This window comes from Misgurnus anguillicaudatus, chromosome 6 (assembly GCF_027580225.2).
Source record: "Misgurnus anguillicaudatus chromosome 6, ASM2758022v2, whole genome shotgun sequence".
Taxonomy (NCBI): domain Eukaryota; kingdom Metazoa; phylum Chordata; class Actinopteri; order Cypriniformes; family Cobitidae; genus Misgurnus; species Misgurnus anguillicaudatus.
Window position 1 is genome coordinate 31,917,881 of NC_073342.2, and position 25,259 is coordinate 31,943,139.

General features: G+C 39.6%; 2 protein-coding genes across 2 annotated transcripts; both read right to left on the minus strand.

The window, feature by feature from the left end:
* Positions 1 to 6,020: 6,020 nt before the first annotated feature.
* On the minus strand, positions 6,021 to 10,766 carry LOC141364212 (uncharacterized). Its single transcript, XM_073868309.1, has 2 exons — positions 10,389 to 10,766; positions 6,021 to 10,346 (listed from the first exon to the last, which is right to left on the minus strand). The coding sequence occupies exons 1-2, from the start codon at positions 10,764 to 10,766 to the stop codon at positions 6,021 to 6,023; spliced, it is 4,704 nt and encodes a 1,567-aa protein (XP_073724410.1).
* Positions 10,767 to 15,789: 5,023 nt separating this feature from the next.
* Positions 15,790 to 21,202, minus strand: avpr1aa (arginine vasopressin receptor 1Aa). The gene is made up of 2 exons (XM_055192892.2): positions 20,082 to 21,202; positions 15,790 to 19,077 (listed from the first exon to the last, which is right to left on the minus strand). Exons 1-2 carry the CDS (start codon positions 20,950 to 20,952, stop codon positions 18,785 to 18,787), a joined length of 1,164 nt encoding a protein of 387 aa, XP_055048867.1. The 5' UTR covers positions 20,953 to 21,202; the 3' UTR covers positions 15,790 to 18,784.
* Positions 21,203 to 25,259: the final 4,057 nt, after the last annotated feature.

The window sequence follows — 25,259 nt, forward strand, 5'->3', positions numbered from 1 at the left end:
AAATTAAAGTTAATAAGAACAACTGTTGACAAATGACTATAAAGTGTGGAGGAGTTTACATCAGTCACAACAATATTCCAATAGCGGCATTCACTGTAAAACATTTCTGTAGAAATTACAGTATTACTGGGTATTACTGGTAACTAGCTGCCAGTAACTTACTGTAGAGTTTACATTTATGTTATTTACTGGCAACAGTTTGTTCAGAGTTAAATGAACAATGAATTTCAGTTATTATCTTCTACAGTAAGATACTGGCAACCAGCTGCATAATAACAGCTAATTTTTTACAGTGTACTTAATCTGTAAATACATGTAAATCTATTTAACTCATTCACCGCCATTGACGAGTTATCTCGTCAATTATGAGTTAATATTTAACTAATAAATATGCCTTTCTGGACGAATTTCAAAGTGAAACCGCCAATTTATCAAAAACGGAAGTTAAAAAGATTTGATGATTTATTTGAACTGCCTTTATGTTTAATAGTCATTCTGAGTCTGATCTCTAACATAAATTCCTTTACAAAAACGCATTTTTTTTTAAGCTTTTTGCTCAAAATGTTGTATTTTTGAAGAGAAATATCCATATTTCAGTGCTCAAATTAAGTGGAAAAAGTAAATATATAATGAAACGTTTTTTCCCCATTTTGTTTGTTTGTTTGTTGTTTGTTTGAAAGCAGAGGGTGTGTTCTTTAATTTGATATAATTTGTATGTTTATATATTTATAGAAGATAATTTTTCCTGCAAGGAATTTTGTGAAACTTTTGTTAAAATCACAAAAATGCAGGTGGGCAACTTTTCTCAAAAAGGCTGGCGGTGAATGAGTTAATAAATTATTTTATTGTTAGCACTGCTAAATATAGTTAAGCACAATCACAATGTGACCAAAGTGTTCATTTTCTCATTTAATAGGGATTTGTTTGAATAACATCACACACGTGTTGAGATAATCTCAGATTATGGGATTATCCAGCAGATGTATGGATGCTCTTATCTGTTGTCAGAGGATTAACCTTTAATCCACCAACAACCAACACAGAAAAAACACTGAAATTAAAATTCTTTTATTATTTACTATCATATTTTTTCAAGAGATGGTCAGGAAATCTTCTCGGATCACTCAAGTGAACACTTCTTGGGTTTTTGATAATTTAAAAACAACATTAAATCATTGTTTTTCAAAGCACAGTGTGATTCTCTTACTGTACATCACTGTAATGTCTCACAGTTTGCACCAGAGGTCGCTGTTTCATAAGAACAAAACTCTCACAGTGAATCTCATCTAGAGACTTTTATGAACACACAACCCTTCAGTATCATTGTGTGTTTTGGCTTCAGTATGGCCCTCAGATAGCAGGGGTCCGCTGTTGATGTAGTCAGTTTTATGAATTTAACATTGCCAAATGCATTAGCGGATTCTCAAATGCTGAGTTTATGGATGGTCTGCAAGATTTTAGATTGGGTTATATTTACTTTTATGGGTTTCTGCTACAGTAAGGGCTTTTATGAGCTCAGTCGCTGCTGGTGAGACGTTCAGACCATGTTTATTTACTGCTGCTTGGCTTTGTAGTTTGGGAATCTGTGAGGACTCTTTCTGCTTGTTTTTGATGGATTCATCTTTATGAAAAGAAATATTGTAAATCATAATAAGCGTACAAGAGAGTCTGTATATATTGGATATTTTAATAGCATGTGACTTTATGAAGGAGGTTCTTCGGGTCTTGTAATATTATGTGTTATAATAAAACATTTAATATTGCTTTAAAGGATTTTTATCACCGTGATCACCACAAGATTGAACATTTGTAAGTCTACTCACTTGGAAAAGTCATATCACAAAATATTATCATATGAGAGATATTGTAATACAATAGTTTCTAATATCATGATACCACGGTACTTTCTCTATGCATATTTTTATTTCTACGCCATTTCTTTATTATATCTAAGACATTTGCAATCTGTAATATATTAAATCACAATAAATCGTAGTATCTTTTATAAGACGTCACAGTGAGCGCTCAGACCACACATTACAGTAATATTCACCACATTTTCCTCTGTTCATCTGCATTAATTTATCATCACCCTTAATAGTTAATCTTATTAGTCAAAACCAGATCCTCACCCAAACTACGATAAGAACTGATCTACGATCCGAACAAATGTCTACCAACAAAACCCATTAAACACCTCTGACCCGGTCGGTGTGTGTCAGTCGGCAGACGGCCTGAAAAAACATTTGAAAGGGTGACATTTCTCAGACATAAGAGGATTGGAAATGTCAGGCAACTGTGTGTCTGGAGACAGATTTAATGTTTGGAAATCATTTAACATGTTTGCGCAGTATCTACACTGTCAGAGAAGGTGAAACTACCCTTTTAAAAAGTACATCTCATGTTGGTACCAAATGTACCTGAAAGCATAAACAAAGGTTTTGTTAGATAACAAACTATTGTCTATGAAACTTTAACATGCGGATGCATCAAACCTCAAGGACATCGTGGCCTCAGATCAACATTGATTTTCAATAATTGTTTACTTTACACCTGACCTGACAACAAACCTCAATCCCTAGAGAAAAACACAATCTATAATACACAACAGAATAGCAGAGAGGATTGGGGTTGGACTTTCTTGACATTGACTGAAAATAGCATCAACCCAGAACACAAGTACACTTACAAAAGGATTTTTAAAGGTTGTTTTGCTTAAGCAGTTTAGTTTAATGCTACACATTTGTTTTAGTTTTTGTTCAAACACAATTTCAATGTATACTACAATAAATAAATAGGTCACTCTTTGGCATAACAATCTTTTCTTTTTTTAAATAAGCTTAACTCTTTACTCAGTTTACTTAATTTAGATGAGTTACTTAACTGACTTAATTAATTTGTGATGGGACAACATAAATTATTTTTGTTGACAAAATGCAGAGGATTGAATTCCTAGCATGCTTTGCTCTCGTGAAAAATGAAGACAGTAAAGGTTAAATTAAGTACTAAACTGTGTGTTTGATGAAAGTTATGAGGACATGTTATTGTTTGTTATTCTGTAATGTTGAAATTCAGATGTTTTCTGTTATGTATGTCAGTTTTGGGGGTGTAAGTGTTTCAATAAGGTTCAGGACGGGAATGTTCATCACATTTCGGCATGTATGCAGCTTTACTTAATGAGTAAATCGTGTGCAAATACTCATGCGTTAAACTTGTCAGCAACATTCATTATGGTATAAGATAAATAAAGAATAAAAAATAATTTTTTAACATTGTCCAATAAAAGCTAATAAAGTTAGTTGGCTCAACACAATCAAATTTAATCTAAAGTTGAGTGAACTTAATTTTTACTTGTAAGTACAATTACCCTCGGCTTATGTTAGATATAGGTGTCATCATTTGGTAACACTTTACAATAAGGTTCATTAGTTAACATTATTTAACAACATTAGTTAACAAGAACTAATAATGAACTGCACTTACAGCATTTATTAATCTTTGTTGTTAATTTCAACAGTTACTACTTTTTTAATATCTTGTTAATGTTAGTTAATGCACTGTGAACTAACATGAACAAACAATTAAAAGCTTTATTTCTATTAGCTAACATTAGCAAAGATTAATAAATACTGTAACAGATGTATTGCTCATTCATGTTAGTTGTTAACTAATGAACCTTATTGTAAAGTGTTACCCATTTTATTAAATTAAACCAACAAGCTTTTTTGAGTGTATAGTAATATGCTTTGCACATATTAAAAACAATATCAATATTTGTAGAAGCATTATTTGATTTCAGATGGCACATGACTATGCTAATCACATTATTTTACTGCCACAGTTTTTAAAAAGGAAAAGTAAATAGAAAACAGACCCAAATGAAGTATTAACTTTAGTTAGAAATACAAATGAAAGTAATTTAATTTAAATGATAAATCTATAATCTCTCACACATTGTGTTTATGACCAATAAAGCAAGTGTTATTCTCGTTTGAACTGATGAATATTCATCTTGAGTAATGAGCTTCAGATGATTCATCTGTGATAATAATGGAGTCAAGCTTTTGGTCATTGATTTTGTCATCTTTATTTACAAGTCAATTATTCACAAACTATACAAAAAATATAAAGACAAACACAAAAGGATGTGACTCTGGGTAACTCGTTTATCAACTGTGACCTAAATGCACTTGACAGCCATTTCACACATATATAAAGATATATAGATATGTATATAGATGAGAAAGAGAGAGAGAGAGAGAGAGGTTTCCCGTTTGTCTTCTCAAAATTTACATTCATTCATTCATCAGTCTTGAACTGTAAAAATGAGCTCTCTATGTAGCATTCGTATGGACTGAAGATGAACGTTTGCCATCACAGGATAAACAGCTGGACGAGAGAAACAACTGAAGTTTTTCTTATGGATTAAAAGAAACTTTATAAAATCCTTTTAGTTTGTTAACAAATACTTTGAACTGACATGAGAGCAGTTTCTTCTGCATTTGTTTACATGTTTTAAACAAAGAATCATAACATGAAAAACTAATCTGAAGTGAACTGGGAGTCCTGGGATAGTTTATTGCCATACGTAAATATCTCTTTAGTGCAAGTTAAACAGGGAATGTTTATTTTGTTAAATGTGTTTTGGCTTTTTGTGGAAAAACTGTGTATTAGCATCTCTCCATAACAACTATTTGAAGATAGCTCATGTCTATAAATTCTGCGGGATGAATTACATGCTGAAGTTTAGGGTTTTGAGTTTTAAACAATAAAATATTGATGTTTGGCTTGCATGCAAAAAAGTACAGAGGCATAAACTTTTCTGTGTCCCAAAATGTTGGTGTCCGGAGAAAATTGATTGCTCGTAACATCTCGGATCTGTCCAAGAGTGACAGAGATACTTTCCAAAACAGCTGTCACTTTATATTAATGTGGAGAAATGAACAATTTCAACAAATGAGATTCTGTGAGGTTGACTCTTGTGTAACCTGTCATCTCTTGTGAAAGCTGTGTTTGTTAGGGATCAAAGATGTTTGTAAATATCATCATGATGAAGAAATTAATTCATTTATCACTAACAGCTGGATATTTTGGGAGCGCTCCATTGTCTTAGTTAGTTGGATTATTATTGACATTGTTTTGTGACTTAATGTCCACGGTAGAGTTAACATCATTCATATCTAGGCATTTATCAGACACTTTTATCCAAAATGAGTTATGTTGGGAATTGCCCCACTGAGTGCTAGTTTTAAAGGCTGTTAACCACTTCAGTACTCTGATTAGGGAGGAGTCATCAGATTTCGTTTCCACTTTTATTTATGCAAGTTTCAACCTTGTACACATGTCAGTATACAACTGAGGTAGTTTCTGTAATAAACAAATAAGACATAATAAATAACCTGTCTATATACGGATTCAACCGTATTACAAATGAAACATCATGAACTCTCATATATACACTAAGCAAGGATATAAACTACAGAAAGAAATATAATAGCATAAATCACGTTATGCAGCCTTATTATAGCAACAAATAACAAACTATAAAATACAGGATTATGCCCATAATGAGAAGAACTAAACATATATTGCAGGTATTAGTGTTATAAGCACCCGTGCTAGCGCACGTGTTAGCGCGATTACATCGATAATTATAGCGATCACGAAACAGCGGCAAAACTGGCGTAGTGCCAGAAATAGTTACAGTGCACACAAACATTAATCATTAAACATGGTATAATGATATGAACTTACTGTGTCATAAACTTTAACTTGCACTGAAGGATGCTGCACACGAGTGAAAAGCTTGTGAACTCTACGTCAACTCCAGCTAGTATACTTTCGTAACAGAGAATACCACACTTACGCTAGAAACGTATATGCTTTACACAATGCACTGCGCATTTCACGTAACCCAACACATTAACCAGATAAGTTACATACAATAATAGATAAACCATAAAGAATTCACAACAGCCGCCCCCACATTTGAGCAGCAAATGTGCAAGTAAGAGAATTCTTTAAGAGTCTTTAGTATCATCCTCAAAGGCTGGCAACAGAATCAGACGGGCAACTGGCCTGGTGTACACTTTGCCCCTGACAAGGACATCTGCTATTCTCACACATCCATCCTTACTGACCACAGTCTTAACCACTTTACCAATAGGCCACTGAGCTCGGGGAAGTTGTGGATCAACTATCAGAACTATTGAGTCTACTGCCAGATTGTCCGATGGTTTGTGCCATTTCTGACGTACCTGGAGCCCAAGTAAGTAGTTCCTTGTAAATTGATACCAAAACTGGTCCACAAGATTTTGACAATGGCGCCATCTGCGCCGCCCCATATCTCCAGGAGCATATGCCACCTGAGGGAGTGATGCATCCCGCCGCCCCATAAGGAGAAGGTTCGGTGTAATGGGATCAAGGTCTGCAACATCTGCTGAGACGTATCCAAGGGGTTTTGAATTCAAAATGCCCTCTACCTCTACTAAAACTGTAGACAGGACATCTTCAGAGACAGACTGGCTTCCAACTGCTACCTGAAGAGCAGCTTTAATGGAGCGGATCTCTCGCTCCCAAACACCACCAAAATGAGGAGCATTAGGCGGATTAAACTTGAAGAGGATCTGATAATCGGCTAATTGCTCTTTTAATTGGGATTCCATAGCTGCAAAGGTTTCTCGCAGTTCTTGTTCGGCACCACGAAAGTTTGTGCCACAATCTGACCTGATTTCCTTTGGTCTGCCACGTCTGGCTATGAATCGTCGAAGAGCAAGCAGTAAAGCGTCCACATCCATGGAGTTGAGAAGCTCTATGTGGACAGCTCTTGTGGTGAGGCATTTGAAAATGACACCCCACCGTTTCTCAACCCTTCTGCCTATTTTGACATGATACGGGCCGAAACAGTCCACTCCTGTAGAATAAAATGGGGGGAAGAGAAGCCTGAGCCGTTCAGGTGGCAAATCTGCCATTGGTGGTACCTTGGGCTGAGCTCGCCATCGTTGACAGGATACACAGTTAAGCTGATGGTGTTTAACAGCTTGTCGTCCCCTTAAGATCCAATATTGCCTCCGTATTTCTGCATACACCCGTTCTGTACCTGGGTGCAACAAGCGCTCGTCAAAGTCTTTAATGAGAAGCTTTGTTGCTGGATGCTGCGGATCCAGCACTATCGGATGAATTTGTTCTACACTTGGGCTCTCCAGTCTCCGTAATCGCCCTCCGACTCTGATTACATTAGTTTCTGGATCCCACTCTGGGGCAAGACACGTTAGTCGACTGTGGCTTGGTATGAGTTTGTTTGTTTTAAGAGCTGCTATTTCCTCAGGAAAGCTCTGAGCTTGACACTCTCTCAGTAGGACCAATTCTGCTTCACGGTGATCCATGAGCTGGGTGTTATCAGAATCATCTGTCACCTTTCGACATGTCTGTCGAGTTGCCTCCACTAAATCTTTCCATGTACTGAACTGAGCAGCATCTGGAAGGGTTTGATCTGGTACCGTAATGGTTAGGCAGCATACAGTGAAACCTTTCAGTTCAGGTAGCCCATCTGACGTTGCCTGTTCAGGTCTCTTTGGCCAATGCTCAGAATCCAGTTTTAAAAATGATGGTCCCTGACTCCAATCACCAGGCTCGGTAAAACTGAAGAGTGATTTACCTCTTGTAATATCGTCTGCTGGGTTCTGCTGCGTGTCCACGTAGCGCCAAGCACTGGGCTCTGTCAACTCCTGTATTTCTGAGACTCGCGTTCCAACAAAGACTTTGAACCTACAAGAGTCAGACTGAAGCCACGCTAACACAGTTGTAGAATCTGTCCAAAGAATTGTCTGCTGGATAGTGAGAGTGATTTCATCATTCAGAAGCTTTGCTAGCTGTGCTCCCGCTAATGCTGCGCATAGTTCCAAGCGAGGCATGGACTGTTGCCTCTTGGGAGCCACTCGCGATCTGGCCATAACAAAAGAAGTATGAGTAACATCTTTGGTGGACTCTACTAAGTAAGCTACTGCCCCATACGCCCTCTCGGATGCGTCACAAAACACATGGAGGTCATACCTTTGAAGATCATCTTTGGGACCTGATGAGTAACAACGAGGAATAGTTATGGCACTAAGATGCTGTAACTCACTTTCCCAGGTGCTCCAGGCCGCACGAAGATCAGGCGGCAAGTTTGGATCATCCCATCCTCTTTGTTTGGACCATAACTGTTGAATGAGCACTTTCGCTCGGGTGGTGAAAGGCACAATGAAGCCCAAGGGATCATACTGCGTGGCCAGGACTTGGTAAGCTGTTCTCATTGTTAATGCGGCATATTCAATGGGACGATAGTGGTATCCTAAGGTATCAGCAGCACAATTCCATCGGAGACCCAATGTTGGCTCCATGGGATCAGTCTTAATCTGCCCCAACCACTCTTCTGCAGCCAAGGACCTTGCTTCCGTAGGTAGATGTGATATCACTGATGGTTGGTTGCTAGCCCATTGTCTAAGGTCAAATCCACCATCAGACATAAGACTGCGCAGTTGATCAACTGTTTCCTTGACCTCAGATGTGGTTGGAAAGCTTGCCAGGTAGTTGTCCACATAAAAACTTTGCTGCACTGTGTGTAGAGCACCTGGGTAATTTTCTTGGTTACTCCGAGCATGTTGTTGCACAGCGAAAATGGCACAACATGGGCTGCTAGTCGTACCAAACGGCAAAACCTGCCATTCATAGACGTCTGGACAGTTCTCACAATGTAAATCTCGCCATATAAAGCGGAGTAAAGGTCTGTCCTCAGGCAACAGACGGACTTGATGGAACATTCCGCGGATGTCCGCACTCACAGCCACCTGGTGTTGTCTGAATCGCAAAAGGACCCCCAACAATGATGGGCCAAGAGCAGGCCCTGGCAGAAGTTGATCATTCAGAGAAAGACCTTGATACTTAAACGAGCAGTTGAAGACCACTCTTGGTTTATCATTGTGGTACACAAGGTGGTGGGGAATGTACCATGCCTCCTCTGACTTAGCAACTTCTTCAGGTTGGAGCTTGGTAACGTAGCCTGCTTTAATGAGCTTATTAATCTCACTAGAGTAGACAACAGCTTTATCTGGGTCTCTCTGAAGTTTCCTCTCTGTGCTCCTCAGACTAGGCATAACCGATTGAATTGTACTCATGAGTTTTGGAGCTCCAGGTCTGCGAAGGAGGGGTGTGGCATACCGTTGGATTTCTTCAACTTCAATCCTCTGCGTTCGGCTTTCGAGAAGTTTAATTGCTTCTTGATCTTCCTTTGATCGAACCACCAGTTTTTCATTCCGGTATGGCAGAATGTCAAGTTGCCATAGCTTCTCAACATTACGACAGAGCAAGTCATTTGGACAGTCAGTTGAAACAAAAAGACACTGCTGCACTGATTCGTGGCTTGGCATGCAATCCTCTGCCCCTTGTAGGGCCCATCCCAGGGCTGTGTGCATTGCAACCGGACCACCTTTTAATCCTCGACGGACCGGCCTATCTGCTGTGATAAGATGGACGTGGTCTGATCCGATCAGCACCAATGGACGCACATTGTGAAATGACTGTAACGGAAGCTCTCTGAGGTGAGCATATCGTCTCTGAAGTCTCTGCACTGGATACGATTGCTCTACTAAGTCCAGACCTGAAGCTGTGAAGGCCCCACGTATCTGGAAGCGCCTCCCTGGTTCACTTTTAGAGGAAATTTCCAAGTTAATCTTGAGCCCGGACAGATGGGTGACATCGGAGCGTACTGTACGTAGAGCCAGTGTTTCAGGTTCACCCTCCAACTGAAGCTTGTGGACGGCTATTGGTAAGATCATGGTTCTCTGTGCTCCATCATCCAGTATAGCATAAGTCTCCACAGATCTGAACCCACTGTGTAGCAACACTGGTACCACTTTGAGAAACACTCTGCTGGTCGCGCTAGCAGGGGTAAGGTAAATTCGACTCTCTGATGTGCTTGATGTACAGTTTGTTGGATCATCACGTGCTATACGATGAAGCACCTGCAGATGTATTCCACCACAGTCACAACATGGCTTTTTGAGGTTGCATATTTCGGGCACATGTAATCGTGCACATCGCCAGCATCTCTTTCCATCAGAAATCCACTTCTGCAGGTCAGCAACCGATTGCTCTTTGACGTTATCACAACGAGTAATGTAGTGCTCCTTACTGTTGCAAAAGAGGCAGTGTACCTTGAATGGTTTCTTCGGTTTGAGCTCTTTGGGACGAGTAGGGAGCGCAGTCTCGGCTTGAGATGCACCATGATAAACAATTAAACTCGAACCCTTTGTTTTAGCTTGGGTTTTCTCTTTACTGACCCCAGGAGGTCTCTCATGCTGGTAACGCTGTACTAATCAAATGGACAGTCTCTGCTGCTGCGCCTTTACCTGCAGCCATCCAGCGAAGTCCTGTAGATTATAGGGATTAAGACTAATAGAGTTAAGCTTTCCCTGCTGTTGAAGGAACTCAATGAAGCCATCTCGTAGGTACTTTGGCAGCTTGCTAAGTAGGCGGTCTACATGTGAGCAACAATTAAGCTCCATCCCTCTAGGTCCCTCTAGGGACAGCAGCATGCTGACTAGGAGATGAACTCGCAAAGCAAAGCTCTGAAAGCTGTGGCTATCATTGGGCTTGACATCTGGTGATGTGAGGATGGCTGCAATCTCACCTTGTGCCAACTGATGTGGCTGGCCGTACTGTAATTGAAGTGCTTGCATAGCCGCTGAATACGGATATGGGTGATGTCGGCAGGACTGTGCTATCATCTGAGCTTCAGGCAATTTAAGGTGTTCTAACAGTACATGATATTTATACTTCTCTGTTAGTTCCGGGTAAGGCTCAAGCTAATTGTCCAATGCCAGCTTCATATTCGCAAATTCTCTTTCACTGTCACTGGTGAAGTCTGGAATTTTAGGTTTAGGGGGGCTATACAATGTCCGCTGAGCTGCTGTCTGGGCTGGTAACAACTGTGGATGAACGACTGCAGCAGGGCTCATGGAGGGAAGTAAGCCGGGTATCATGTCTTGAGAGGGTAATGTTGATGGCATCTGATAAGGAGGGACATAACTGAATGAAGAAAATGCATTCACTGGCTGTATCTGTGAATGTGATGTTGCAAGATAGCCGTGAGGTGTCATGGGATGCTGACAGACCGGTATTGGTGACATCAGCTTCTGCTCATGAGGCTGAAATGATCGTTCTGCTTCATTGACTACAATTCGTTCTTGAAGAGGCAGAAATCTGGCAGAATGAGATAGAATAGGCTCAGATGGTAGTGGTTGATGTGAGACTGGAGATGCTGTGCCAGAGGAGATTGGAGAATACAGTAAACCTGCAGTCTTTGATTGCTGTGGATGGATTGGAGTGAATCCAAAATTGCGACTCTCTACCTCTGCTTTAGCAATAGCATCTGTCTTACGTGACTGTTCTTCATTGCTCACTGGGATGCATACAGAAGCCCAGGTGGGTGTATGGGCAGAGGATTTAATGTACTAGACGGTGTTGGAGATGGCGGTGATGATGCATTAGCTTGTACTGGTTCATCGTCATCATGTTCCTCCTCTTCCCTCAAGAAAGATTTAATGTGTTCCATCATTTCGTTACGGCGGTGCTTACGTTTCTTAAGTCGGTCTAGCTTCCTTAGAAGATTGTCCATTTCAACTGTCTCTTCTTCTTCCCTCGCGTTCATGGATTCCATGAGTTTAGACAATGAGTCCATACTCAGTACGTCTGCTTGACTTGGACTGGGCGTGTTTCGTTGTCTACCTTGGCTAAAGGCTGCATCTGCTTGACTACTATACACTGCGGCTGCTGCTCCTCTCTGCTCCTCTGAGTCCCTCTGAACAGGACTGGAGGAAAGGGCAGGTCGGTGATGGAAGTCAAGGATGTAATCTTCAAGGCGCTTGGGGGTCTGACATTGCCGTGATGGTCTTACTCGTGCATCAGCATGGAGAAGTGACGTTGGTTTGTCATCTGATGACATTCTGAAGCAGTCAACATCCGGCTCGAAGGACCATTTGTTGGGAATTGCCCCACTGAGTGCTAGTTTTAAAGGCTGTTAACCACTTCAGTACTCTGATTAGGGAGGAGTCATCAGATTTCGTTTCCACTTTTATTTATGCAAGTTTCAACCTTGTACACATGTCAGTATACAACTGAGGTAGTTTCTGTAATAAACAAATAAGACATAATAAATAACCTGTCTATATACGGATTCAACCGTATTACAAATGAAACATCATGAACTCTCATATATACACTAAGCAAGGATATAAACTACAGAAAGAAATATAATAGCATAAATCACGTTATGCAGCCTTATTATAGCAACAGATAACAAACTATAAAATACAGGATTATGCCCATAATGAGAAGAACTAAACATATATTGCAGGTATTAGTGTTATAAGCACCCGTGCTAGCGCACGTGTTAGCGCGATTACATCGATAATTATAGCGATCACGAAACAGCGGCAAAACTGGCGTAGTGCCAGAAATAGTTACAGTGCACACAAACATTAATCATTAAACATGGTATAATGATATGAACTTACTGTGTCATAAACTTTAACTTGCACTGAAGGATGCTGCACACGAGTGAAAAGCTTGCGAACTCTACGTCAACTCCAGCTAGTATACTTTCGTAACAGAGAATACCACACTTACGCTAGAAACGTATATGCTTTACACAATGCACTGCGCATTTCACGTAACCCAACACATTAACCAGATAAGTTACATACAATAATAGATAAACCATAAAGAATTCGCAACAAGTTATGAAGAAAACAATAAAGCAATTTGTCAAAGCGAGGCAATGATACAAAATGTGCTTATAACAAGTCACAAGTTTTCACTATTCCAAAACAATACCTGTTGAGAGAAAGTTTGTTTTTTAAATACATTTAGAAGAGATAGAAATGCAGTATTTTTTTGTCTTTCCAATGTAATCAGTGAAGGACAGTTTGTCATCAAAGACCACAGCGGGGTTTCTGGCAGTTTGGGAAGGAGTAATGGTTGTATTGCCCAGTTGAATGGAAAGTTTTTGCTGTGTCTTGGGTTATGCCGAAAAAACAAGCAGCTCCGTCTTCGCTAGGTTCAGCTGGAGGTGGTGTTTTTTCATCCAAGCTGAGATGTCTGTAAATGGGTGATGCTATGAGAAAAAAATGAGAAGAAGATCTGGGTGTCATCAGCACAGCAGTGGTAGGAGAAGCCATGTGCCTGTATAATAGCTCCTAGGGATGTTGTGTAGATGGAGAATAGGAGTGGACCGAACACTGAACCTTGAGGGACCCCAGTGATCTACTGAAGGATCTATCAGAGAGGTAAGGAAAATGATGGAAAAAATGTGCCTGTACATCATGTTCAAAAATAAAGGAAAGCCCTGTAAATGACTGTGAGTCTATATTGTATGGGAGTCTGTCTCTCGTACTTATGAGGCAACAAGTACACAACCTAGCCAGAATGCCACGTCAAACGTATTCATCTGGAAAGAGTAAATGGAAAGGTGTCTGTTAAAGCAAACAATTCATCTCCATTGACAAGACAGAGTCTAGTATTTCAAATCCAGATGTGCTTCATTCTTTCTGGTGAGGCCATATATTGGAAACGTCACGTCATGAGATCTCACCAATATTTCTCTTTAGAGAATAGATACTAAATCACAGCACACAATTGGGTTGAATTGGCCTGAACACAGCGATACATTAAATCAAGATTTTCCCGACTAAAAAGCTGGTCTCCAAGCCTGGTTTTAGCTAGTTAGGCGCAGGCTGGTTTTAGGGGTTTTGGACACCTTGATTAAGATTGCTGGTATTCAGCTGGTTTAAGATGGCAGTAGCTGGTCCTCCCAACCTGGCAAAACTGGCAAAGCTTGACTCTCTAAGACCAGCTTGACCAACTAAAAAGTGACCAAAATCCCTCTTAAACCAGCCTGGCACACCAGTTTATCCAGCCAACAAGGTGATCTGGATCTTTTAAGTACTTTTTTCAGTTTATGTAGGCTACAAAAACAAAAGTATTACATAGAGAACTGTCAAAGAGTGAAGCACAATATGCTACTGTGTTATTTTTCAAGAGTGAAACCTGACCTGAGGGAGACCCGGTCTTCACCTGCTGTGATGGATTGTGAGACCCTTATGTTTCATCTTCAGAGAGTCGTGTCGGGCTGATGGCCAGTTCTCCATGTGCCTTCTGTTCAAAAGATTGTTTTTCATCTGAGACACCGCAGGCTTTCCCAGCTGCAATGAGTGAAGAAAAAAATTATACCTTCATGCAATTTACACACTTGCAGTAAATCATTCAGCTACTGGAGCGAGAATAGGACACTTTCATTTGTCTGAAAATATGTAATAAGAGTTTTGATAATCAGTGCGGCTCGTGACTTCCAAGCAGGCACGAATGCACAATTTGTCAAAACATTGTCGTGTGTAGATTGGCATGTCAAAAAGTGTGTTATGTGCGTTAACCTATGTGCATCACGCATCATTTCAAAATACGTGCCTGCTACAGACGCTTTATAAGGGTTTATGATAAATTGCATTTACTCGCTTAATCTCTTATATAATCAGGATTTAGTGTTAGTGTCTTGCAAGACGTAAGCGTCTCTTTTTTATCAGGAACCCTTTCGTCGCATATGCAGTGGGCACGTATGTCGACATGATAGGTTACCATGATTCACCGAACACATATTTTTGCTTAATATTTGTTTGAAAAAATTGTAGTAGTTTACAATAGTAGTTTAAAGGTGCAGTGTGTAATTTTTAGAAGGATCTCTTGACGAAAATGCAATATAATATACAAAACTACATTATCATGGGTGCATAAAGACCTTTTTATAATGAATCATTTTGTTTTCATTACCTTAGAATGAGACGTTTTTATCTACATGAATGAGGGTCCCCTTACATGGAAGTCGCCATTTTGTGCCACCACGTTTCTACAGAAGCCCATAAACATTTTTGTCTCCAATGATGACATGTTTTTCTGGTGGCGGCTACTGTAGCTTCTCTATGCGTTTCAAAAGCGAGGGGTGAGCAGTGGGCTGAACCGTTGGTTGCAATGCGCAATCTCACCACTAGATGCCGCTACAATCTACACACTGCACCTTTAAATACGTTTTAAATCCAGTCTGTGCCGTTAATATTCCTGATCCACTGGGACCTTCTGGTGGGGATCTGGAATACATGAAGGTCAAATTTGGCAAAAAGAGAAAGTTACCATGGAAACATGCAAATGTGTTAATGTATATAACACACAAACAGAGCACAGCTGTCTTATCTCTGAGCTCACTGGGTCATTTAGGAGAACGGATGTGTGCGTCTGTAAGAAACAGGAAACTCTTGAGATATTATGGGATGATTGGAAAGAGTCCTAGACGTTTGCATTGTACAACTCAAGAGCATTCCTATGTTAAATGTTGTGGAATGAAGCATTGTTTTGTACCAGAACGTTTTGTCCTTGCAGAGAAAACATATTACTTCCCTTAAAAAAAACATACCATGTAAGTAATTAGTGGAGGTCTTTGCTCAACGTCAGTGTGTAACGTATCAAGCATGGTAGCAAATTTTACAATTAAAAAAGCACTGTTTAATTTTTCTAGTTGTTGAAATAAAAAACAATCAAACTATCAATTCAAAATGTTTTAGAAAATTACTTTTTAACTTTGGTATTTTGGCAAAACCTGTGCTAAATGTAAAATGACTCCTATAAGAAATTGTTGCATTTGAATGATATAAAGTAGAAATTCACATGTTGGTTGTAAAAACAGAGCGCAGGTCCAGCACTAACAATTCTTGAAGGTTTGATTTATTGGATTTGGCACATCGATACACCGAGACATTTGTAAGACGTGCAGCATATTTAAAGTTGGACGTCAGCAATGCAGAGCATATCAAGTTCTTAATAATATTTCACAAACACAAACAAATAGAGACCATCTGATATTGATCAAGAAAACAATGGTACAGTTGTGCGTGTATTTACAATGTTGTACTCACACCAAAACAGATTTCATTCCTAGAATATTTTAGTATGTACATAAACTGAACCCTGAATAAAGTACAGACCCGACAAAATAGCAAACATTCATATATATATAGCAGTGATTCTCTACAGGTCTGTCCTGATAAACAATACAATTAAACACAACTAAACATTTAAAGGTGCAGTGTGTACATTTTAGAAAAATCATTTGACAGAAATGCAATATAATCTACATAACTATATGATCAGTGGTGTATAAAGACCTAACAAAATGAACTGTATTGTTTTTATTACCTTAGAATGAAATGTTTTTATCTTCATTCCCCCTACATGGAAGTCACCGTCATGTTTCTACAGAAGCCCTAAATAGACAAACTGTTCAACAGAGGGCATTCCTCACTATATTGTCTCAGACAATGACATGTTTGTCCCATAGACTGTAAAAAAAAAAGATGGACGACGCCTGTTCTCTCTTCCATTGGTGAAAAGTGAATCCGCCAGTGTCCCGATACGGCGCTGACATCTTGAGTCTGCACAGTAGCGATTTCGGGACCAGTCCTGCGCAGTAGTGAGCAGGAAGTAAAGCCGCGAAATCAAGACCCCGCCCTCGCTCTCGCAGAATGCGCATATCACACGATATCACAGCTGTCAATCATGACATGACACCTTCGTTTTTATATTATTAAATAAGTAACTAAAAACAAACTTATTTTAAAAACAAACAATTGAATAAACATCAGCGTGATAAAAACTACAGTTAATGACAGAAACCAGCTTCGTAAAAAAGATAATTGAAGTGTAATTAAATAATTTAGTTGGTCTCAAGTCCCATTGAGTAACATGGGGAGGCGGGGTTTATGACCTATACTGGGACCTGTCACTGGGGGGGCGATCGAGACGTTTTGGCTTCACTTTTCAGGGCTTGTGCAGCACGCTTGGTTTGTCCTGTTATGGCTACCTTATTCTCTATGTGCTTTGAAAGGGAGGGGTGCAATACGCAACCTCACCACTAAAATCTACACACTGCACCTTTAATCCTGCATACACTGTAAAAAATGCAGCATTTTTGTCAAATCAACATATATTTTTATGTTACTTTAACTAAACAATTAAGTTAACTCTTTCCCTGCTATTGACAAGTTATCTCATCAATTAAGAAAAAACATTTGCATTAAAAAATGTGTTCCTGATGAGTTTTGTTAATCTGTAATACCGTGATTATCCACTAGATCAGTGGTTCTCAAACTTTTTCAGCGTGCGGCCCCCCTTGTATACGGTGCATTCCTTCGCGGCCCCCCAAATTTTTTTTATAACAAATTTGTTCTAAAACGTAACATTTAATAAGACAAAACATATTAAAGTATACAAAGTAGTGCTGTTGGTTAGTAGCCTTATTTTTTTTAGGTTTAATTACACAGAATTCATGATAAATTAATGTGTTTTATGAAATGTCATAAAACTGGGGCCCCCCTGGCACCATCTCGCGGCCCCCAGTTTGAGAACCACTGCACTAGATGACTTACTAAATTTATTTAAAAAAACTGAAGCAATTTTTTTATAATTTTAAACTCTGTGTATGTTTTGATAATCATTCTGTATCTGATCTCTAACAAAATTCCTTTTGCTAAAGAAAATACCCATGTTTATAAGCAGAGAAATGTTTTTTCCCAGTTTGTTTGTTTATTGTTTGTTTGGGTCTATTCTTTCATTTGATATATTTGTATGTTTATATATTTTTTAGAAGAACATTTTTCTGGAATGCATTTTCTGAAACTTTTGTGAAAATTACAAAAAATGCTGGCAGGCAACTTTAATAAAAAAAGTCTGGCGGCAAATGAGTTAAACAATTTCAACTTGTTTTAAGCCATGTCAACTTATCACAGGTTAAATTGACTTTGAAGCAAGTTGTTTTAACATATTTTTACAGTGTAGTTAGGATAGCAGAGGATTAAAATGCTTTTCATCTCTTTAGATTTCAATCCAAACCGTGCAGCCAATCGGCACGATTGCGAATAAAGTTTATGTTTAATGACATTTTGGTTTATTTTGGGGGTGATAAACAGTTATAGCACGGTGTTGTATGCTGTTTGATGAAAACTTAAATCTTTATCCTGATGCAAAACCAGATTTGCAGTAACTGTGTCAGACTGCCAGAAAAAGGTAACCATGCCCAGCAGGTTTTGTGCCACACATTTGATAAAGCAGACACTTTCCTATGTTTCATTTAGAACAACATTCATCATTTTTTGTGAAATGGATATATTTTGGTTGCAGTGACTGTGCGTCTTTATCTTGGCTTTGTTTCTTGTGTTTGGTTTACTTCAGGAGACCAAAGTCCTGAAGTCAAAATCAATCACATTTCAGTCGTGGACTCTTATCACAGGAAAACTACACTACTATTGTGCCATAGTCCCTTTAGAGATTTATTGTGTTATGACCATTTCCCAAAAACATGCATGAGTAAGCTGTGAGATCCTGTGCTATACGCAGTCATGACTAAACGTCTAAAAGATTTAGATTTGCCCAAAGAGAAGAACAGCCGACCTGAGCACATTGATTTTATAGCTCTACATTCTTATTGCATGACAGCAATCAGTGTCTCTTAAGATAACATCCGAAATGTAGATGAACCAAAGTCTCATAAGTAATAAAAGAGAAACCTCAAAGCAATAACTTTTTCCTCTGGCACTGTGTGAAACTCAGTCCTGATCGATCGGCATCCAATACAGGAAGTGTTTAATAAAACACTGTAAACCTGCGGCCACGTTGTGCTTCTCCCAAAAAGACATTTAATAAAGCGTTACGTCAGCGTCTGAGGTGATCTGTCAGATTTTGGCGAGTGGTCGAGTTCCTTCCAGGTTGATGAACTGCAGGTGGGGCTGCGGTTGGTGATTTTAGTGAGCAGCGTGGTTCTCCGGATGCTGCTGTCCGAATCCTCTTTCCTGAAGCTCTGCTGGATTTTGTGGCCGCAGGGGAAGCAGTGAGCGAAGTCCTGCAGGAGATGTCCACTGAAGATCATGTAGATCCAGGGGTTACAGCAGCTGTTGAGACTGGCCAGCAATGCTGACAGAGTAACGGCCGTATTCTCAGAATCTACAGAAAACACGTGGAAAAATTATTTAGTAAAGCAATAAACCAGGAGGGGCTGTACGGTCATTTTTATACTAAACACGCAAGCAGATGCAAATGGTTGCTGCGTCAGGTGTGAAGGCAGAGGTGTGAATCTCTAATAAAACTCATTTCATCTGTGCATGGGCCATATAAATTAAAAATGCATTTTTAATAATATAGTAGTATGTTTGAATATTTTTTTATAATAATGCATTTTTATAAATCAGCTGAAAGGAGATGCAGTCAAACACATTAAAAATACTACAACCTGTTGTCCTTTAATTCATATCTGAAATGATCTTCATAAGCATTTAAAAAATATATATATTTCATTGCATTAGCACCTTATAATAATAAACATTGATTTAAAATAAAGTTATTGTTCAAGTTGCCTAAATACTTCTTTATTAAGATTTATACATTTATAAAATCATTCTTATATTGCTATAATATTGCTAAGCCATTGCTAGATATAGACCATGTTGCTGATTTGTGATGTGTGCTACAATAAAAAACTGATGAAATGTTTAACAAATTAGAAGCTAATGTACAAACAAATATTATGTATGCATTTCAGTACGATTTGTTAAAAAAATATAATGCATAAGTGCATGCGTTTTTTGGTCTTTTCTGTTACCCTTATTTTGCATATTACACTATGCTTTGACTGTTTTACGCATTTGCTTTTTATTTATGTCTTCATTTTGTACAGAATATATGTGTGTTTATGTATTGTGTATTTTTCTTCTCATCTGGAATGTGTCTCTGTATGCATCTTCTGTTGTTTTAAGGGTCACCACGTCACCATATGAATATGACAGATCAAAAATGTCCTATATTGTTTGATTGCACATTAAGTAGGTTATTATTTGTTAAGAAAGTGATACATTTGTCTAAATTATGTGAGTAAAGTCTGCTATTTGAATACACATCAGACTGTTATTAATGACCGCAACACATTGGATATTTTTGAGCAAATGGCTCACCATCCCATTTGAAGCTTTTATCCCAGACAGACCACATCTGTACGGTGAAAAACGGAGCCCAGCAGATGATATAAGCCAAGACGATCACAAAAGTCATTTTAACAGTTCTTAACTTGGCTCTGGATATAGTGGACACACTACTGACCGAGTTCTTCCCCACCAATCCGTTCTTACATGCGCCATCACCTGATGTCTTTTTGGTTTTATATCTGATGTTTTTCCGGATGCTGTGACATATAAATCCATAACATGTCATTAATATAATGACTGGCACCAGGAAAATTCCCACGGTGATCCAGGTGATGTAGGCTTGAACTCCCCACGGCTGGATAAAGTGCGCCCAGCAGTCGTAAACCTCCGAGTCCTTCTTGATCTCACTGAGGGAGAAGATAAAGTACTGGGGGAGGCTGAGGACCAGACTGCCGATCCATGTGCCACCAATCATGATGCGAGACCTCCTGGTGGACTGCTGGAGGGTCTTTAGAGGGTGACAGATGGCGATGTATCGGTCCAGGGTCATCATGACCATCATGTACGTGGAGGCGAACATACCCATCACTTGCAGGTGTTTCACGATCCGGCACAGAAAATCCGGGCCGTAGAAACGGAAAGTGATTTCCCAGCACAGCTGTGGGAGGACTTGGAAAAAAGCCACTACCAGATCGGCCAGGCTGAGGTGTTTAATGAACAGATGCATGCGTGAAGTCTTTTTCTTGGTGTTGTGTATGGCCACCAAGACGCTGCAATTGCCGATGACCGCGACCGCGAAGGTGATGCTTAGTACCGCGATCTCGATTTTGGCGACTTCTTCGTCCCGACCGAACGGGTCGGTGGAATTGAAGGGTTGAGATGTATTGTTAGGGTGATCCATTGCAAACCACAAACCACAAATAACAGCGGTCCGGTGTGTTTAAATCGATGCGCTTTTCCCGTGCGTAAATGGAGACTCCATTGTCCAGAAGCGCGCTTCTTTGTACGGAACCATCATAATTGTTTGCCTGTAAAGAAAACAAAGTCTGTGATAAATATTTAGCATTTGACACATGAAAAGATGTGAAGACCATAAGAGTGTCCAAACATTTACAAATGTCTCTCCTCAACTGTGTCTGGTTGTGCTCAAAGTAAGCAAGCTTTATAAACCCGCCTCAGATTTCACTCACTGTGCGTAATTCGCGCAGAGCCAAACCCACCAGCGTTTAACAGCTGAATTCAGTCTTACAAACCCCCCGCCCCCCCTACAGAAGAGACATAATGTACTGTAGACAAGACCTATAAGTCTGCGTTATGTTACTGGCACGCACTATAGGGATCTACAGCCTTGACACTTCCCACATAGTACAGAACATTAAAACAACAATGAACCTTATGAACCTGCTAAGAAAATATCCGGGTCACCGTCGGGTCACAAATATATTCATATTAAATAATAATAATAATAATAATAATAATGTTAGTAAAAAATGATTGGTCTTAAAACAGGATTAATTTCTTCTGTTACTCTCAAAATAATAAAAAACAAATGTGTTGTTTCAAATAAGCTCCAGATTATCAAATAAGATCAGGGTTTTTTCTTCACATCATTGGTGGAACCTCATGTAGGTACTCGTGTTAATATTATCATTAAATATGATCAATGTTATCATATCATATTAAATCATATTTAGAATTGACTAAAACCGGTTTACTTAGATTTTAGTTGCCGTATAAGGCACATTTTTAGGTTGTTGACAAAAGGAAATATGAAAAGACTGGAAAAAAAAACCACACTAGAGAGAGAGAGAGAGAGGATGAGGGGGACAATGAGGGAAAGTCTTATGAATGAGAAAACCTCTGCATTCATTTATTTATCTGTCTATGAGCACACAAACACTATAAACAGAAGGCAACAACAGCAAACAATATACGAGATTAATTTATTTCACGCCAGACTTTTTTTTTAAAAAGTTGCCCGCCAGCATTTTTTGTGATTTTCACAAGAGTTTCACAAAATGCCCTTCAGACAAAAGATCTTGTAAATATAAACATACAAATATATCCAGTGAAAGAACAAACCATCTCCTTTCAAATATACACTCACCTAAAGGATTATTAGGAACACCTGTTAAATTTTTTTATTAATGCAATTATCTAGTCAACCAATCACATGGCAGTTACTTCAATGCATTTAGGGGTGTGGTCCTGGTCAAGACAATCTCCTAAACTCCAAACGGAATGTCAGAATGGGAAAGAAAGGTGATTTAAGCAATTTTGAGCGTGGCATGGTTGTTGGTGCCAGACGGGCCAGTCTGAATATTTCACAATGTGCTCAGTTAATGGGATTTTCACGCACAACCATTTCTAGGGTTTACAAAGAATGGTGTGAAAAGAGAAAAACATCCAGTATGCTGCAGTCATGTGGGTGAAAATGTCTTGTTGATGTTAGAGGTCAGAGGAGAATGAGCCGAATGATTCAAGCTGATAGAAGAGCAACTTTGACTGAAATAACCACTCGTTACAACCGAGGTATGCAGCAAAGCATTTTTGAAGCCACAACACGCACAACCTTGAGGCGGATGGGCTACAACAGCAGAAGACCCCACCGGGTACCACTCATCTCCACTACAAATAAGAAAAAGAGGCTACAATTTGAACATTTGAAGACTGGAAAAATGTTGCCTGGTCTGATGAGTCTCGATTTCTGTTGAGACATTCAGATGGTAGAGTCAGAATTTGGCGTGAACAGAATGAGAACATGGATCTATCATGCCTTGTTACCACTGTGCATGCTGGTGGTGGTGGTGTTATGGTGTGGGGGATGTTTTCTTGGCACACTTTATGCCCCTCAGTGCCAATTGAGCATCGTTTAAATGCCACAGCCTACCTGAGCATTGTTTCTGACCATGTTCATTCCTTTATGACCACCTGTCATGGTCCTGTCAGACATCCGTGCTAGATGTAGGTCTGAGTGCATCTGACGGGACCGTGGCAGTATCATGTTCTGTGTGGGGACATGTGGGGTCACATTCTGTGTGTGGCTGCCACATGTTCCCGGTGTCTTGTTGCTGTCGTGATCTTGCCAGACCTTAGTGTAGATCAGGTCTATGTTCTGTGGGCAAGGTCAGGGCAGCAGTGTGTGTATGTGGGAACACGTGTGTTCACATCATATCTGTGTGACACGTGTTCCCAGTGTTTTGTGGCTGTCATGGTCTTGCCTGACCTTGGTTATTATCCAGAGGGCAGGACCAGGGCAGCATTGTTTTATGTGGGAATACGTGGGTATTCAGATCATGTATGTGTAACACGTATTCCCAGGGTCTTGTCACTTTTACCCTACTCCCTTATGTAATCATGTCTTAAGTGATTAATTATGTTCACCTGTTCCCCATTGATGTGGTGTCTTTATAATGCCCTTGTGTTCTCTGTGTGGGGTGCGTGCGTTGTTTGATGTTTGTAGTTTGCTGTGTTTATGTGTTACCAGTTTTCATATCCGAGTTTTTCTCGTGTTCTGTTTATTTTGTGTTCCAACACAGTGTTTCTGTTTCTTTCTGTTTTTACCCCCTCGTGGGTGTTTTAGTTTCTGTTAATAAATAGTTATATTTTCATACATCTTGCGTTTGGGTTCATCTTCTGTTATTTTCCATTATCCGGTTTAGACCAACCGTGACACCACCATGTACTCATCCTCTGATGGCTACTTCCAGCAGGATAATGCACCATGTCACAAAGCTTGAATAATTTCAAATTGGTTTCTTGAACATGACAGTTCACTGTACTTAAATGACCCCCACAGTCACCAGATCTCAACCCAATAGAGCATCTTTGGGATGTGGTTGAATGGGAGCTTCGTGCCCTTGATGTGCATCCCACAAATCTCCATCAACTTCAAGATGCTATCCTATCAATATGGGCCGACATTTCTAAAGAATGCTTTCAGCACCTTGTTGAATCAATGCTGCATAGAAATAAGGCAGTTCTGAAGGTGAAAGGGGGTCAAACACAGTATTAGTATGGTGTTCCTAATAATCCTTTAGGTGAGTGTAGGTAGATTTCTTAAAAAAAAAAAATTTTGAGCAAAAAGCTGAAATAATTGCATTTTTGTAAAGGAATTTTGTTTGAGATCAGATTCAGAACGATTATCAAAACATACAGAGTTTAAGGTTGTTTTCACATATGTTGGTGCGCACCGTGGTGCGGCCTCGAAGCGCACCAAAATACATTGTATCATTTTTCAGTTAGTGCGGTCCGTGTTCACATATATATATTTTTTACTTTATTCGAAATGCCGCACCGTACACCATGTGACAACGGTCAGCGCTGTCATTGGTCTCTGACAGCTCTTACCGTCTCATGACCACCCCCACGTTTCCATGACAACCAGCCTGACAGGGAGAGCGCAGCTATCAAAATGTGGAGATAAACGATGCACGTCTTTGCAAAGTTTCTTTGCTTTAACGCGAAATTGCGTAGCTGTTCTATTAAAGCCTTTCTCACGGAGCCGTTTGCCAAAAAGCCCGTAATGTTTCTATTTGTGTGTGGAGGACAGCTATGCATTTATAAAATCATCAGCTCAAGCGTAAAGGAGACAGCGAATCTCTATGCAACGGACCAGGATTGGCTTGTTTGTTGTTAACCAACAATATAACACCCGGCTCACGTCACAACGGAAGCCCAGTGGCTCAAACATGTGGAGAACTTCCTGTATTTGGTTCGGCCCGAGGTCTGGCAGTGTTCACACCACAGGTGGGTCGCACCAGAGTTCGGCGACAGCCGCTCCGAGACCACCAGTTTAGAGCGGTCTCGGAGCGGCCGTTTAGTGCGCACCCGAGTGCGGCGGTTGTGTTGACACAGACCCAAACGCACCGTACTTGGAGCGACACGTCATTTGGGCCGACCTAAACAGTGTATATGTGAAAACACCCTAAAATGTTGTTAAATTAGTTTTTGCTTCAGTTTTTATAAATTGGGTAAGAGCGACATCTAGTGGATAATAGCAGAATTACAGATTACCATAAAAACTCATTGGCAGGAAAGCGTCATCGGCAAGGAAATGTTTTCTTAATTGATGAGATAACGCGTCAGTAAGCACACAGATAACTCGTCAATGGTGAGGAAAGCGTTGAAATAGAGACATTGATAGCATAAATTGTTTTTGTGTGAAATGGTATATATAGAGATCATTTACAGGTCTCTATTTTGCAC